General features: G+C 39.5%; 1 protein-coding gene across 4 annotated transcripts in view; it reads left to right on the top strand.

Annotated features, from left to right (window-relative positions):
- camsap1b (calmodulin regulated spectrin-associated protein 1b) overlaps positions 1–13,178 on the top strand; it is a 111,246-nt gene extending 98,068 nt beyond the window's left edge. For all 4 annotated transcript variants that reach the window (XM_072565817.1, XM_072565820.1, XM_072565819.1 and 1 more), the window contains 5 exons: positions 927–1,135; positions 7,429–7,546; positions 9,314–9,429; positions 9,525–9,643; positions 11,550–13,178. In XM_072565817.1, coding sequence (XP_072421918.1) covers positions 927–1,135; positions 7,429–7,546; positions 9,314–9,429; positions 9,525–9,643; positions 11,550–11,852 — 865 coding nt within the window. In that variant the 3' untranslated portion in view covers positions 11,853–13,178. The remainder of the gene's footprint in view (positions 1–926; positions 1,136–7,428; positions 7,547–9,313; positions 9,430–9,524; positions 9,644–11,549) is intronic.
- The last annotated feature ends 2,228 nt before the right edge of the window (positions 13,179–15,406 follow it).

Here is a 15,406-nt window from a genome sequence, read left to right as displayed (position 1 = left end):
CAATATAGTAGAGTTAATTTTCCCTCTGCACTCTACTTCGTTTCTTCCAGAAGTTTCCAGTCCACCAGAAGGAGGTATGAATAGAGATGTAGTGAAGGGATGAAATTATACTTGGGTGTATAAAGGAATTTATCAGGAATGAGTGGGGACCCAAGGGAGCTGAGAGATAAAAGGGAGAGGGATGGAGCTGGGGGGGCGATAGGTAGATGAAGATGGGGGGTGGGGTGATGGTGATCGGTCGGAGTGGAAGGTGGAGCAGACAGGTGAAAAGAAAGATGGATATTTCAAGAGGGCGGTGCTGAGTTGGGTCTGGAATAATTAATGGAAGGATCCTTTGGGGCCTTGGATGGACCACACAGGATCAATATCAATTTCATCAGTTTCCTGTGTGGTCCATCCAAGGCCCCAAAGGATCCTTCCATATCCGGCAGAGATTTTCCTGCACCTCCAAACACTTCATCTACTGTGTCCGTTACTCTCGGTGTGGTCCCCTCTGCATTGGAGAGACAGGACACCAACTTGCAGAACATTTCAGAGAACATGTCTGGGACAGATACACCAATCAGCTCCACTGCCTTGTGGTCGAACACTTCAGCTCCCCCTCCCACTCTGCCAAGGACTACAAGTCCTGGGCCACCTCCACCACTAAATTCTAGCCACCTGACACCTGGAGAAAGAACACCTCAACTTTTGCCTTGGGACCCTCCAACCACATGGGACTAATGTCAATAATACCCAGGGCATTGCCTCACCTAAATTGCTTAAAAACCTAGGTATTTATTTTCAGTACAAAAGCTAAAAATTTTGGTTTTCAAAATGTATTATCAAGTGATTTTCTATTCAGGGTCTTTACAAATGTATATTTGACTTGTGATCTTCACAATACACTCCTGTTAAAAACATCTAAGTCAATTTTGTTTTAAAAGGCGCAAAGCTGAAGAAGATCGGATTCGCAAAGAAGAGGAGAAAGCACGGAGAGAGTTGATCAAACAGGAGTATCTGCGGCGTAAACAACAACAAATTCTTGAGGAACAAGGACTTGTTAAACCCAGGCCTAAAGTTAAGAAGCAGCGCCCAAAATCAGTGCATCGGGAGGAATCTTCTAGCGAACCCCCATCTCAATATCCTTCTACCCGTAAGTCAAAATGAAGCAGGAAATTGTATGATAGAATCCCTACAGTGTGGAAGCAGGCCATTCGGTCATCAGGAGCACACCGATCCTCCAGCATCCCAGCCAGGCCCATCCCCTGTCCTATAGCACTGTATTTCCCATGGCTACCCCATCTAACCTGCACATCCCTGGACACTCCATCTAATTGCACATATTTGGACTGTGGGAGGAAACCGGAGCACCCAGAGAAAACCCATGTAGACAGGAGGAGAACATGCAAACTCCACCCAGACAGAAGCCTGAGGCTAGAAATGAACTCCGGTCCCTGGTGCTGTGAGGCAGCAATGCTAACTACTGAGCCACTATGTCTCCAAAATATTATAAATATCAGATTTTCAGACGTAAATGCCTACTGTTATTGTATCAGTGTGAAGTTGATATAGTTGAACATTGAGATTAAAAATAATGCAGTGTAACTCTGCAATGTGTTTTTGCTCTGACTTGCAATTGCACTACAACTTATTTTCATAAGACTCCCATGCTGTGCTATGTTCTCATTGCATTTTGAGTTGGCACGAGACCAGTATAATCATATATTGCAAAATTCAGTTCTAAAAGTATCAGTATGACTGTTTAGGTTACCCTTAAAGCTAAAGGTCAACACATTCATTATTGTGCATGCGTTTTTGAAATGGTAGCTGAAATCCATGTTCGACCCACCTCCACCAACCACTTTTTTAACATATCTCTTTATAGAAATTGAAATGGTACCACATGCTAAAGGTACCTATTTTGCTATTCGAGAATATCTTCCAACTCAGGCAGCGGTTCCCTGTCAATTCTTTCAAAGTTTTCTTTTAATAATAGATGTCTAAACTCTGCTGTCCTAGCCAAGTGAATACAGACTGCCATGATTGCGGATCCAAATCAACTAATTATTAATTACCTTGATAATCTGCAAGCACAAATTATAGGTGCAAGCTGTATGCAAATGACTTCGAATGCAAATTCTACACATCCTGGGAAAGTTCCTTCAAGATGGAAAGTAGCAGGTTTGACCAAACTATTTAAGGGATGGAGAGAGAAAATGGAGCACTTCAAGCCTCTTAATTTAACATTGGTATGGTTGGAGAAAATGTTAAAAACAATTATAAAGGATGTGATAACTAGACACTTAAAAACTGTATAATTGGGCAGAGTCAGCATGGATTTCTGAAAGGGCAGTCATGTTTGACAGATCTCTTGGGAGTTTTTTTGAAGATGTTACTTGTGCCATTAATAAAGGATAACAAGTATATTTATTTGGATTTTCAGAAGGCTTTTGACAGGACGTTAGTAAGCAAATTTGAGAACACAAAACATTGGGAGTAATATGCAGTTATGAATTGAGAGTGGGTTAACAAACAGAAAACCGTAAGAATAAACAGACCATTTTTAGGATGGCAATCAGTCACTAGTAGGGTAATGAAAAGATCACTGCTAGGGCTGAAGTTGATCATAATTGCGAGAAAATTATTTGGTGGAGTCCAAAGAAATTTACACATTTGCTAATGGCACAGTTCCTCTTAATTTTGGAAGTTCTCAGGAGGACACAAGGAGACTTCAAAGGGATTTGGGCAGGCTGAGTGAATGGACAAGGGCATGGTAGGTAGAATATAATGTGAACAAGTATGAAGTTTTTTTGATAAGAAAAAACGCAAAGACTGCATACTTTTTAAGTGGTGACAGGTTCGGGAGTGTTGATGTCCAAAAGCAGTGGGTGCCTTTGATGAGTCACAGAAAGCTAACCTACAGTTGCAACAACCAGTTTGAAAGGCCTTCATCACAAAAGTAAAGCTGACTTGGTCCAAATGCATGAAGCCTTGGTGAAACTGCAGTTGGAGTATTCTGTACAGTTTTGGTCACCTTGCGCTGGAGTATAGCAGTGGTTTGCCACCTTATTTCTTAAGGTAGCAGATTGAGGAAGCAGGGCCTGTATTGAAGGCTGTGGAAGTTCAATCATTTGAGCATGTTCAAGACTGAAATCGATAGATTTCTGGATGCTAGTGACATCAGTGAATCTGGAGATAGCAATGTGGCATGATCTGTTTAATGGTAGAGGCTCATTGGACTAAATAGTTGCCTCCTCCTCCAATGTTCCTATCTTCTAGGTGGAAAAGTGGATGAAAGAATCCTTATGATTCTTTGACTAAAAGAATCTACAGCATGGAAACAGACCCTTCGGCACAACTCACCCATGCTGACCAAGGTTCCTAAACTGACTGAATCTCATTTGCCTGTGTTTGACCCATATCCCTCTCGACCTTTCCTTCCCATGTATTTTTTCTGAATTTCCTTTAAATTTTGCCATTGTATCTGCCTCTACTATTTCCTTTGGCAGCTCAAATCCATTAATGCACCACCTTTTGTGTGAAAAAGATGCCCCTCCGTTCCCTTTTACATCTTTCCCCTCTCACCTTAATTTATGCTCTCTAGTTTTAGATTTCTCTACCCTGGGGAAAAGACCTTGGATATTAACCTTATCTATGTTTCTCATGATTTGATAAACCCTATCAGGTTACCCCTCAACCTCTTAACACCCCAGGGAAAAAAGTCCTGGCCTATTCAACCTCTCCTTATAACTCTCACTATCCAGTCTTGATAATGTCCTTGTAAATATTTTTTAAAGCCTTTCTAGTTTAATAATAGCCTTCATTGAACAGAGTGACCAGAATTGTACGCAATACTCCAAATGTGGCCTCACCAATGTTTTGTGAAGCTGTAACATGATGTCCCAACTCCGGTACTGTCTTTCACCTGATGAAAACAAGCATGCCAAAAGCCGCCTTCATCACCCTACCTAACTGTGAGGCCACTTTCAAGAACTATCTACCTGCACCCCTAGGTCTGTCTATTTGACAATGCTCCCCAGGGCCCTACCATTAACTGTATAAGTCCTGCCCTGGTTTGTTTGACCAAAATGCGACACCACATTTATCTGAATTAAACTCCATCTGCCATTCCTTAACCCACTGGTGCCTTGGTTGATCAATATACCCATTGTACTCTTGAGATAACCTTCTTCAATGCCCACTGTACTACCAATTTTGATGTCATCCACAAACTTACTAACCATACTTCAAATATTCTCATCCACATTGTTTGTATAAATGACAAACAGCAGTGGACCCAGCACCAATCCTTGTGGCACACCGCTGGTCACAGGCTTCCAGTCTGAACAACTCTCTACCACCCTCTCTGTCTCCTACCAGAAAGCCAGTTTTATATCCAGTTGGCTAGCTCTCCTGGGACCCCATATGATCTAACATTGCACGGCATGGGCAAGTTGGGTCGACTGGCCTGTTTTCAAGCTGTAGACCTCTGTGACTACTAATGAGCCTGTCATGTGGAATCTTGTTGAAGGCTTTGCTAAGGTCCATGTATACAGTGTCTACTGCTCTGCCTTCATCTATCTTCTTGGTTTCAGCTGATTGTGCTGTGGCTCCTGTTATGTTAGTTTTCCGTAAATGTATTGCTAAAATGGATCAATTATTTTCCTTCATTTTGTACGTTACTTGTTTTTTCACATGAATAATTTATTCAGGAGGAGAACAATGTTAATTTAATGGCAAGGGTTCATTTTTTCTCTTTTTTTTTAAACTTTTGAGCATATAAATCATATAGGCCATTTGGCTCTTCAAGCCTGGTCTGCCAGTTAGTAAGAAAAATGTGTTGCTGGAAAAGTGCAGCAGGTCAGGCAGCATCCAAGGAGCAGGAGAATCGACGTTTCGGGCATAAGCCCTTCTTCAGGAATGAGGAGGGTGTGCCAAGCAGGCTAAGATAAAAGGTAGGGAGGAGGGACTTGGGGGAGGGGTGTTGGAAGTGCGATAGGTGGAAGGAGGTTAAGGTGAGGGTGATAGGGCGGAGAGGTCGGGAAGAAGATTGCAGGTCAAGAAGGTGGGGCTGAGTCCGAGGGTTGGGACTGAGACAAGGTGGGGGGAGGAGAAATGAGGAAGCTGGAGAAATCTGCATTCATCCCTTGTGGTTGGAGGGTTCCTAGGCGGAAGATGAGTCACTCTTCCTCCAGGCGTCGTGTTGCCATGGTGTGGCGATGGAGGAGGCCAAGGACCTGCAAGGATATATTTCCCTCCCCTCCCCTATCAGTGTTCCGGAAAGACCATTCCCTCCGCGACTCCCTCGTCAAGTCCATACCCCCCACCAACCCAACCTCCACTCCTGGCACCTTCCCCTGCAACCGGAAGAAATGCAAAACTTGCGCCCACACCTCCCCACTCACTTCCCTCCAAGGCCCCAAGGGATCCTTCCATATCCGTCACACATTCACCTGCACCTCCACACACCCTCATTTACTGCATCCGCTGCACCCGATGTGGCCTCCTCTACATTGGGGAGACAGGCCGCCTACTTGCGGAACGTTTCAGAGAACACCTCTGGGACACCCACACCAACCAACCCAAACGGCCCGTGGCTGAACACTTTAACTCCCCCTCCCACTCCGCCAAGGACATGCAGGTCCTTGGCCGCCTCCATCACCAGACCATGGCAACATGATGCCTGGAGGAAGAGCGCCACATCTTCCGTCTAGGAACCCTCCAACCACAAGGGATGAATGCAGATTTCTCCAGCTTCCTCATTTCCCATCCCCCCACCATATCTCAGTCCCAACCTGCGGACTCAGCCCCACCTTCTTGACCTGCAATCTTCTTCCCGATCTCTCTGCCCCCACTCCCTCTCCGGCCTATCACCCTCACCTTAACCTCCTTCCACCTATCGCATTCCCAACACCCCTCCCTCAAGTCCCTCCTCCCTACCTTTTATCTTAGCCTGCTTGGCACACTCTCCTCATTCCTGAAGAAGGGCTTATGCCTGAATGTTCTGAATTCCACATTCCTATCTATCCCTGTTAAATGTTGGAACAATAATCTATCTACGTCTGCCTTAAGAAAAATTAATTGACTCTGCCTCCACACAGAGGGAATAAACTCATCTCTCTCGTAAAACAGCAAAACCTAATTCTAAACTAATGAAGTCCATCTACCAGTTTTTGGCCCATTAGCAACCTATACATCCTTGCTATGTGACCTCCACAGTGTACTTCCTCCCTTTCTTTGTGTGATCTGCAAATTTAGCCATCGTCAGTCATTGATGCAAATTCTAAAAAATTTGAAGGCCCGGCACAAGCCCTTGTGAGGCCCCACACATCATCTGCTGCAGATTGGACATAAACCATTTGTGCGTACTCTGTTTCCAGCCAGGCAGCTAATCTTCTGTCCATTCTACTGTGTTGCCCCCATATTATGAGCTTCTACATTGCACACCTTGTTTGTATAACGTTCTGGAAATGCCTCAGAAAATTTAAGTGCAGCACCTCAAGATGCTCTCTTATATTCACATCGAAGACCACTGCTTCAAAGAATTCCAATAAATTGATAAACTGGGTGACCATTCTTAAAGCAATGCTGACTCTCTCCTATTACCCAAATTTTTCCAAGTGCACACTTATACCTAGCTCAATAATTCTAACAACAGATATCCAATTATCTGGCCTATGGACTCTTGTTTACTCCCTCCCTACCTTATTGAATAGAGGGTTGTAGTTGGTATTATCTTTCTAGTCGAACCTTCCTAGAACCTAGTGAATGTTGGAAAATTAACACAAACTATCGTTTATCTCATTTAGCCACATTTTCTCTAAGACCCGAAAATGAAGTCCATCAGGCCTAAGAGATGTATCACATTTTGTTGTGTTCAAATTAGATTTTTTGGTCTGCACAAAGAAAATGCAATGGCAAATTTGTTGACTAATGCAAAATTATGTGAAGGCATACAATACGAGTTTTGTCAAAGGCAGTGGAATTTGGATAGTGGACGAAACCTTTGCACTTTAAACAACAGTTTTAAATATTATAGGCACAGGCTTGAGATATGTGTTCATCCATTCTATTAAGGAACCATCTTTAAAGGGGTGAAGAGCCAACTCTGATTAAAACATTAGCTTCCATCTTCTTATTTTAGATCATTAATTTAAAAGAAAAAAGCTCAATTAGGGCAATTTTCCCTTGTAATGTCAAGTTCAGTTTTACTTTACTGAAAATGAATGTATATGGTTTACAAAAAGGGAAGAAAAATACTGATCAAAATTTTAAAATATAGCAAGATTTGAATTCTCTTTTTCTGAACAGTGTACCCTCAGTTTGGTTCTACCTTAGCTTCCAACAGGCTGCCTAAAAACAAAGAAAAATGTTTCAACAAATTCATTGAAATTAGAAGAGAAAACTGTTGTATGATGTTTCTGGTTTTTGTTTTCTTTGATCTAGCTGATAATCTGAGCAGTGCTCAGTCTGGTTCCAGTCTCTCTCTCGCATCAGCTACTACTACTGAGGCAGAAAGTGTGAACTCTGGTGGTGGAAGTGGTAGTGGTGGTTATTCACAAAGGTAAGCGTAATCTGCTAGATATCCATGTTAATTTCAGGGGCATTCTTTTACATTCCCAAATCAGTGCCTGAAATACTTCATCAAATAAAATATTAAACTCCTTATTTATTGAATCATAGGATCCCTCCATTGCAGATAGAGATCATTTGCTCGTTGTTGTGGTTCTGTTCGCCGAGCTGGGAATTTGTGTTGCAGACGTTTCGTCCCCTACCTAGGTGACATCCTCAGTGCTTGGGACCTTCCTGTGAAGCGCTTCTGTGATGTTTCCACCGGCATTTATAGTGATTTGTATAGTGATCCCAAACTTTGAAGATCATTTGCTCCACTGAATCAGGAACTCCAAAGAGTATTCCACCCTATCCCCACAACCCCACTTTTACCATTGTTGTTAACCACCCAGCCTGCACATCTCTCAACACTTTTGGGTCAGTTTTAGCATGGCCAATCCACCTAACATCTTTGAGTCGAAACCAGAGCACCCGAAAGAAACCCATGTAGACACAGGGAGAATGTGCAAACTCCACACAGTCAGTCATCCAAGGCTGGAATTGAACCTGGGTCCCTGGTGCTGTGTGGTAGCACTGCTAACCACTGAGCCACCATGCCAGCCTATTCAGATCACTGTTTGCACTATAACTCACCGACAGGCCATTTGGGCAACAGGTACATGTTTGTGTTCTTACTTCAAATATGCCTTCTGACTCTAATTAACTCTCTTGCCCTATTTCTGTATCCCTTTGTGTCATGTGTTGAGCTATTTCCTATCTATGTGCAAATGCCATCTTCTTTAGACAGTCCCTGCAGCAGCAACTTCTGCATTCTCACTGTCCTCTTTTCTAAGGAAATAGTTTCTAAATTCCTTAATGAAGTGGCTATCCTTTATTAAAACCCCCTTGTTCTGAACTCGGCTGGTAACAGCAATTGCTTCACATTCGTCCTGTTAAACCTGTTCATAATATTAAAGACCCCCATCAAATCATTTCTTTGTCTTTTATTTTCCAGAGGAATGTTGCTTGGCATGATTTCATGATGATTTCATCCTTTCAATTCTTGTAACATAGTTCAGTCTTTTGTGCAATTTCTTCAGTACTTCCAAATCGTTTGTACTGTCTGCATGTTACAAAATACCCTGAGGTGACAAGTAAAGACATCTAAGTACAGAGAAACCTGTATTATCCGGCATTCAGTTATCCAAATATCAGATTATCCAGCAAGATCGCATGGTCCTGTTCTTGGATAAACAATATTGTCTGGCATTCAATTAACCGCACAAAATACTCCACCCATGTCTTTTGGATAATCGAAATTCCTCTGTATTCGTTTTAATTTCAAATGATAGCCATTGTATAACATGGTTGTCAGCCTAATGAATAGTGATTATTTAATTAAGTTGAATAGGGAAATAAAAATTTGCAGATAGTTTAACAATGTTTCTGAGAAATTCAGATTGTTGTGTTGATTTCAGTGCTCAGATGAAATATTCAAAAATTAAAATTGACATTTTGACAGATCCTCAACTGTAAAGCAACATTTAAACTTAGTTCATGTCTAGTCTTGATGATAATTTAAGTTGAAACATAAGCTAAAATGATTTGTGGTAGAAATGTTGCTAACTGGATATCTTGAGTTTTGTATTTTAATTCATTAGAACATAATTTTTGAGTAAAGGATTTTTTTTCATGTCAATTGATCAGTTTAACACCACCTCTTCGGGAACATCAAATCCTACTGTTCAGTATTAAAGTTGTGGCTTTGCTTGATCTACAGGACAGATTCTATGGAAACATTTTCGGTGTTGAGCAGAAATCAGAGTAGAAACACAGAACGAGACTGGGAGAACACATCCACAGCCTCATCAATTGCATCAGTAGCTGAGTACACAGGTAGAGTCACAAATAGTAGAATATTCTTGTTCAATATTCATTCTAAGAATTGAAGCTTTGAGTTGTTTGTAATCAACATTGTGACTGTGTTGCAGGTCCAAAACTGTTCAAGGAACCGAGCTCCAAGTCAAACAAATCAATAATCCATAATGCTATCTCTCACTGCTGCCTTGCAGGGAAAGTAAATGAGACACAGAAAAACTCAATACTTGAGGTTAGTAACACAAAACCAATTTATATGTGAAAAGAAATCATTTCAGTAATTTCCACCCTACATTATCCAATTTTCACCTTTAGAAACTGCATATTTTATATTTCTAAGATATATCAAGTACAGTCACGAAATGTAATAAGTGTGTAAGGGTTTTCTTGCTGAAAAATGTTCCAGTTTTATTCCAGAAACACAAAATGTTCAACAAAATATTGTCATTAATTCAATATTCTTGATGACAAAGTTGCCTATTTTATTTAAAATTTGCCGATTTAAAAAAAAAAATTGCCTATAATATATGTGGATGTGGCTGAACTAAACTTGAAGAATAAATCTCCACTAGTCTTTGACACAAAAATGAATTGATTTCAAAGTGTAGAGGGTCAATAGAAACTTCAGCCAAGGTGAAGGCCCTTTGGATCTTTATTTCTGCTGGACTTCCAACAAAATAATTCGAAATTAATTTCATTGCCCTGCTGAACCATATCAAATGGTCTTTCTGAATTTACCACATCAAAAATCTCACGTAAATGTCATCTAAACCTTTTTCTTCTCCATTGGAAAGAATGTTAGTATCTCCAGTCACTTCAGAATTCCCTGGTATCATCTGGATAGTGCTATGTATTTTGAACTGAATGTCTTTTCTATAATGAAACACCCAAGTGATCTTGCCATTGCTGTGTACAGATTTCTTATTATCTTTCTGCTCTTGTGTTGTTTCTAAAACTCCTAAAACTAATTATTCTTAAATGATTATGCATTTATATCATTATGCATCTATTTCTCCAAACCAGTCAGCACCTTTTCACCGCATATTTTCACTTATTTTTCACCCAAGATCAAAGCTTTGTCTGGACGTGTATTAAATTTTGTGAAGAAAAATGAGGACAAAACTGAACAACGGAAATAGTGATAATATTTTATAAGTTGATACTTGTGTGTGTCAGGATCTTTTGGTTTTTTAGTTTGAGGCTTGAATCTCCAATGCATTGTGTCAGGGAAAGTGTGATCCTAACTGTATTGTCCTATGGAATTGAAGTTGCTGCTACTTCTCAGCAGCAAGGAAAAGTCTGAGACTTCCACATGTAGCTGTACTCAATTGGATCTTTGGTAGAGGCATTTGATCAAGCTGTCACCTTTGCTGGACAGCAATGTAGGTGATTTTCAGTTCAAAAAGACTGACAGTTGAAATTTGGATAGAAGTGAATTACTGTTGCAAGCTGCACAAAGGCACTCTGAGATCACCTTACTACCCCCCCCCCCCCCCCCTTCAGTATAGCCTCTAGTTTTTTTGTAATTCATGCGTAATTTGTTTATGTGGATATTGTGTATGTGGAGAAGATTCTCCCAGTAATAGGAGAGGTGAGGATTTGAAGGCACAACCTCCGACTGAAGAGACAACACCTGAGAACTGAGGTGAGGAGGAATTTCTTCAGCTGGAGCATGGTTAATTTGGAATTGGTTGCCACGGAAGACTGTGGAGGTCAAGTTATTTAGTGCATTTAAGACTGAGATAGATAAGTTTTTGATTAGTAAAGGGATTAAGGATTATGGGGAGAAGGTAGAAGAATGGGGTTATGAAACATATCAGCCATGATCAAAAGGGAAAGCAGGATTGATAAACCAAATGCCTAATTATTCTCCTATATCTTATGGTATGCCGAACAATGTGCAGATGCATTAACTTCTGATTCCAGCAACTGTGAACAGCTCTATTCAAAAAGGCATGAAACTTCCAATGGTTTTGGTCGAGTGATACAGCTTGCACTTTGAGGTGTGACCAACTTTGCATCTATTTTAGATAATTATGTGACCAATCTAAGAAATGGCATCACTGTTTTGTACTCATAAAAATGTTAAATTTACCATTTAAATATTTTGAGAAATCCATTTTGATTTATCTTCCCAGGAGCTTGAGAAATGCGAGGCTAACCATTACATCATCTTGTTCCGTGATGCCGGCTGCCAGTTCCGAGCACTTTATGCTTATTCCCCAGACTCTGAAGAGATCCTGAAGTTAACTGGGACAGGGCCAAAAAACATTAATAAGAAGATGATCGACAAGCTTTACAAATACAGCTCGGACAGAAAGCTGTTTAGCTTAATACCTACAAAAACCATGTCAGTCAGTGTGGACGCTATCACAATTCACAATCACCTGTGGCAAGCCAAGCGGTCTGCAGTGCCAAAGAAGCAGTCAACTGGAAAATGAAATAATTTTTTTGCTGATTAAGTTTGAAGTTCTCAGATGCCCTCCTCCTGCAAAGTAGTAGATTGTGTTGAAATTCACAACTTTTCTATTTGATTTGGTGGCAATTCCATTTTGGGAGAGTTCAAATCCCGTCAGATTCTGTTACAGATGAGAGAATGGAGACTTTTTTATTTGTCTATGAAATATGATGTATTCTTCAAAGGGTGGAGTGAATTGATGGGCCACTTTTCTGAAAGATGTTTGGTCTCTGGGTGCCAGGATCTGGCAGTGCGTGACTGAACTCTGACTTAACTTTCTTCACTGGTTACTCTGGCTTGTAGCAGTCTTTTCTTTGCATGTGACAAGTTTCCTAACCAGTGGATTCTTAAAAGTATTTGTGGACAGTAGATGTGAAAATCCTCTTTGGCATTATCTTTCTTTTCCCCCCTATTCCTCTGTGGAATAGTGTCATCATGAAGAATTAGTAATGCGGCAGTTAAATTTGGCTTGTGGTATACTTGGAATGATGGGTTTTATAACACTACATTTACTACAGTATTGATCTGAAATCAAAACAACCTTTTTCCTGTATTGGCAAAGATAATTCTGGTCTGACTTTGGCCATGGAACTGTGATTGCTGACTTCCTGCAATTCCAGATACTCCTTAATTTTCTCCTTGTACTCTTGCCATTAACAGTGATGGATTGTGAGCTGTGCATTTTAAGATAGCATCATGACTGATTTTAACAGTAGCCATAGTACTTTTGGCACAGCAATCATGCAGAAGTATCTACGCAAACTACACAAGATGGCAAGATGATGATGGATGCTGAGAATTGAAAGTTTGATTTAATAAACATGTAAATTTGGCGCATTTTATAAGTACTGTCATTTTAGACAAAGCCTGTATTCTGCAGTAATGATTGGGTGTTAATTGTTCAGTAAGGAAGATTGTTGTAGAAGTAGAGAATTACCACAGAGCACATTGCTGTATGAAGGCACACTGAGAGATCACAATCAAAATTTAATGCTTTTTAATTGCATCATGCATTCTGAAAATCTTCCATTCTCCCTCTCATTTTCCAATACTGTATGAGCAGCATGCTCTTGTAAGGTTATACATTCTGTTAAACCTCAGACCTTATTTTCTTTTGGGATTGCAGTATTTAATATATTTCTTGCACACTTATTCTTTTGTGTGTCACCCTTGGCTAATTTCTGCATAATGGACTTTCTCTCAGCAAGCATTCATGAAACACAGCTTTCTTTTCCTGTTCTGAAATTTTTAACATAACCTGTCAAAAGCTGCGTGTGTTCTGTTTAAAATAAAAAAAAATTTCTATTAAGTTGTATAGTGGAAAATAATTTGACCGTTCTATGTGTGGTCATAGTGATGATCCTTAAAGCTGCATCTTTTTCCCCATTACTATGCAGCGTTGTGCCATCAATCAATGGTGATGACCTGAACAAAATAAATGTAAAGCTGCTTACAGGGCACGATTTTGAATTTCTCCTGAGCATGTTCATTGAGTCAGAGTCCCATTGACATAAAAAAGTTTCTGAAATAGGAACTTATTTTTTAAAATAGAGGCTTTATGGGTAATCATTGTATTTAATTGCTGCTGTCAATAGACAATTTCATTTTTTAAACATATAAAGAAAATACACACTCCAAAGTTGATTTGTTACAGAAAAGATAGAGTTTGCAGTTGTAACGAAGTGCTGCAGTCAGGGTTATGTGCAGGTTTACTTTCATTGAGACACTCTGACTTGAAATGGGGTCAGCTCCATCTTGAGAGTCAGTTAAGTTTCTCCAGTAGAGAAAGCAACTTGTGGTTTACCGAAATTGTTCTTATGCAAATTTTACATTTCTGCTATTTTATCTTTTGTTATTGGTTTATAGGAAGAAAGTTATTGTTAACTGGTTTTACCTTTTGCTGTCTATCTCTTACCACCCTTTTAAAAATCTTTCTGGCTATGCACAAGCAAGTTACATATGCTCACGAGCAGTTACTGAATGTGAGATGGATTGTGTGCATTTAAAAATGTTCGAATAGAATTGATGGAAGCACCATGGAGAAATGTTATATGTATAAAAATATATATCTGCAAGAATTCTCATTGGTCTGCCAGAAATCTTAATTTCTAAAATGTGAATGAAATAGTGTCAAATAATCTTTTTTCCTTTTTAAATGTGTTTATGCATTGCATTTTTACAACCAATTGCAATGCATCTGTTCAACCTGGTTAGTAAGGAAATCAGCAAACATTTGATTTTGCTGATGGTTTTTGGTGAGTGCATTATGCAGAGGACTGAAAATTGTGATGAATAAGTATGGTTTAGCAATACTTGAAATATTTAACTCTGAGTTAGTGGTTTCTTGAAGAGAAAATGATTAAAAACATACAAGCTTTATGTTTCCTCTAAGTAGTTTTCTGTGTGGAGCCCCTTATCTTGAATGTGGGCCAGCACTAAGCTAGTTGCATGTTTGATGTGTATTAAAGGGATTCATATCTGTATAACACTAAAGAGTAACTGAAGTATTTATACACATTTTGAATTCTCACTGCTTGTATTTTAATAGATTTTAACTATCGAAGGTATTTAATGTGTACCTTGTTTTCCTGTTGCTTTTTGGTACCAGAGATGCAAATCCACCTAAGAAACTTTGCTGTAGAAGTGCATGAAATTTCTCATTACAGTAAGAGTTTCCAGTTTTTTGACAGTTTTATAACAATTAATAAAAATGGATGAATAATACTAGGGAGCAACTACTATGTAGCTCAGTTAAAGTTCGCCTATTCATTACATCCTGAATTCTTTCAGCGATGTGTACAGATCTTTACATTTAATTGTTTTTAAAATTGAAATGGGTATAAAACATCTGTTTTCAGTTGATCAACATAGAAAAATCTGGATTCCTTCGTGTTGTGTGAAGTGCTTTTTGTTTTAGCAAGTGAAATCCATAGAAGGTAAAATGCCTATCTGTAAAGGCACTGTTTTAAAAATGGGATATATTAAGTGATGTGCATTAATTATTGTACATTGTTTCTTACATTGGCATTGAAATATTTAGAAATTGACCCCCATAAGATGTTTGGTAATATATTGGTTACATGCCTTCTCACGGTTAGGATGTGGATTTAAATTTAGGTTAGACTGATAGAATGCAAGTCTCTGCTGACTAGAGACCTCCCAAGTGAACTGAATTGTGTTCATACCCTTAATAACACTGAAAATGACTGGATGAAACTTGTTATTAAATGCTTTGGTATTAAATATTAGTCCTACAAAATTTTATTCCAATTTTAGTTTTATCTTGAAAGTTAATTCATCCTTTATGTGAACTGTTTTCTCTTCAGAAAGCTTACCATCAAGAAAATCCCAATAGTTGAAATAGAAAATATACACCGCTTCAACCACACTATCATAATTTAAGATGGCTGTGCAGACAGCGTGAAGATTAAATGTCATGCAGTGTGGCAAATTTTTCTTTATGGCAAGAAACTTTACTGCTGCCATTGTTGAATATGGGTCATGATAGGTTTAGTTAAATTGCAGCTGAAATGTTGC

Source organism: Chiloscyllium punctatum, chromosome 49 (genome assembly GCF_047496795.1).
Source record: "Chiloscyllium punctatum isolate Juve2018m chromosome 49, sChiPun1.3, whole genome shotgun sequence".
NCBI lineage: Eukaryota > Metazoa > Chordata > Chondrichthyes > Orectolobiformes > Hemiscylliidae > Chiloscyllium > Chiloscyllium punctatum.
The sequence above is the reverse complement of the archived record's forward strand: the minus strand, read 5'-3'. Positions and strand labels throughout refer to the sequence as shown.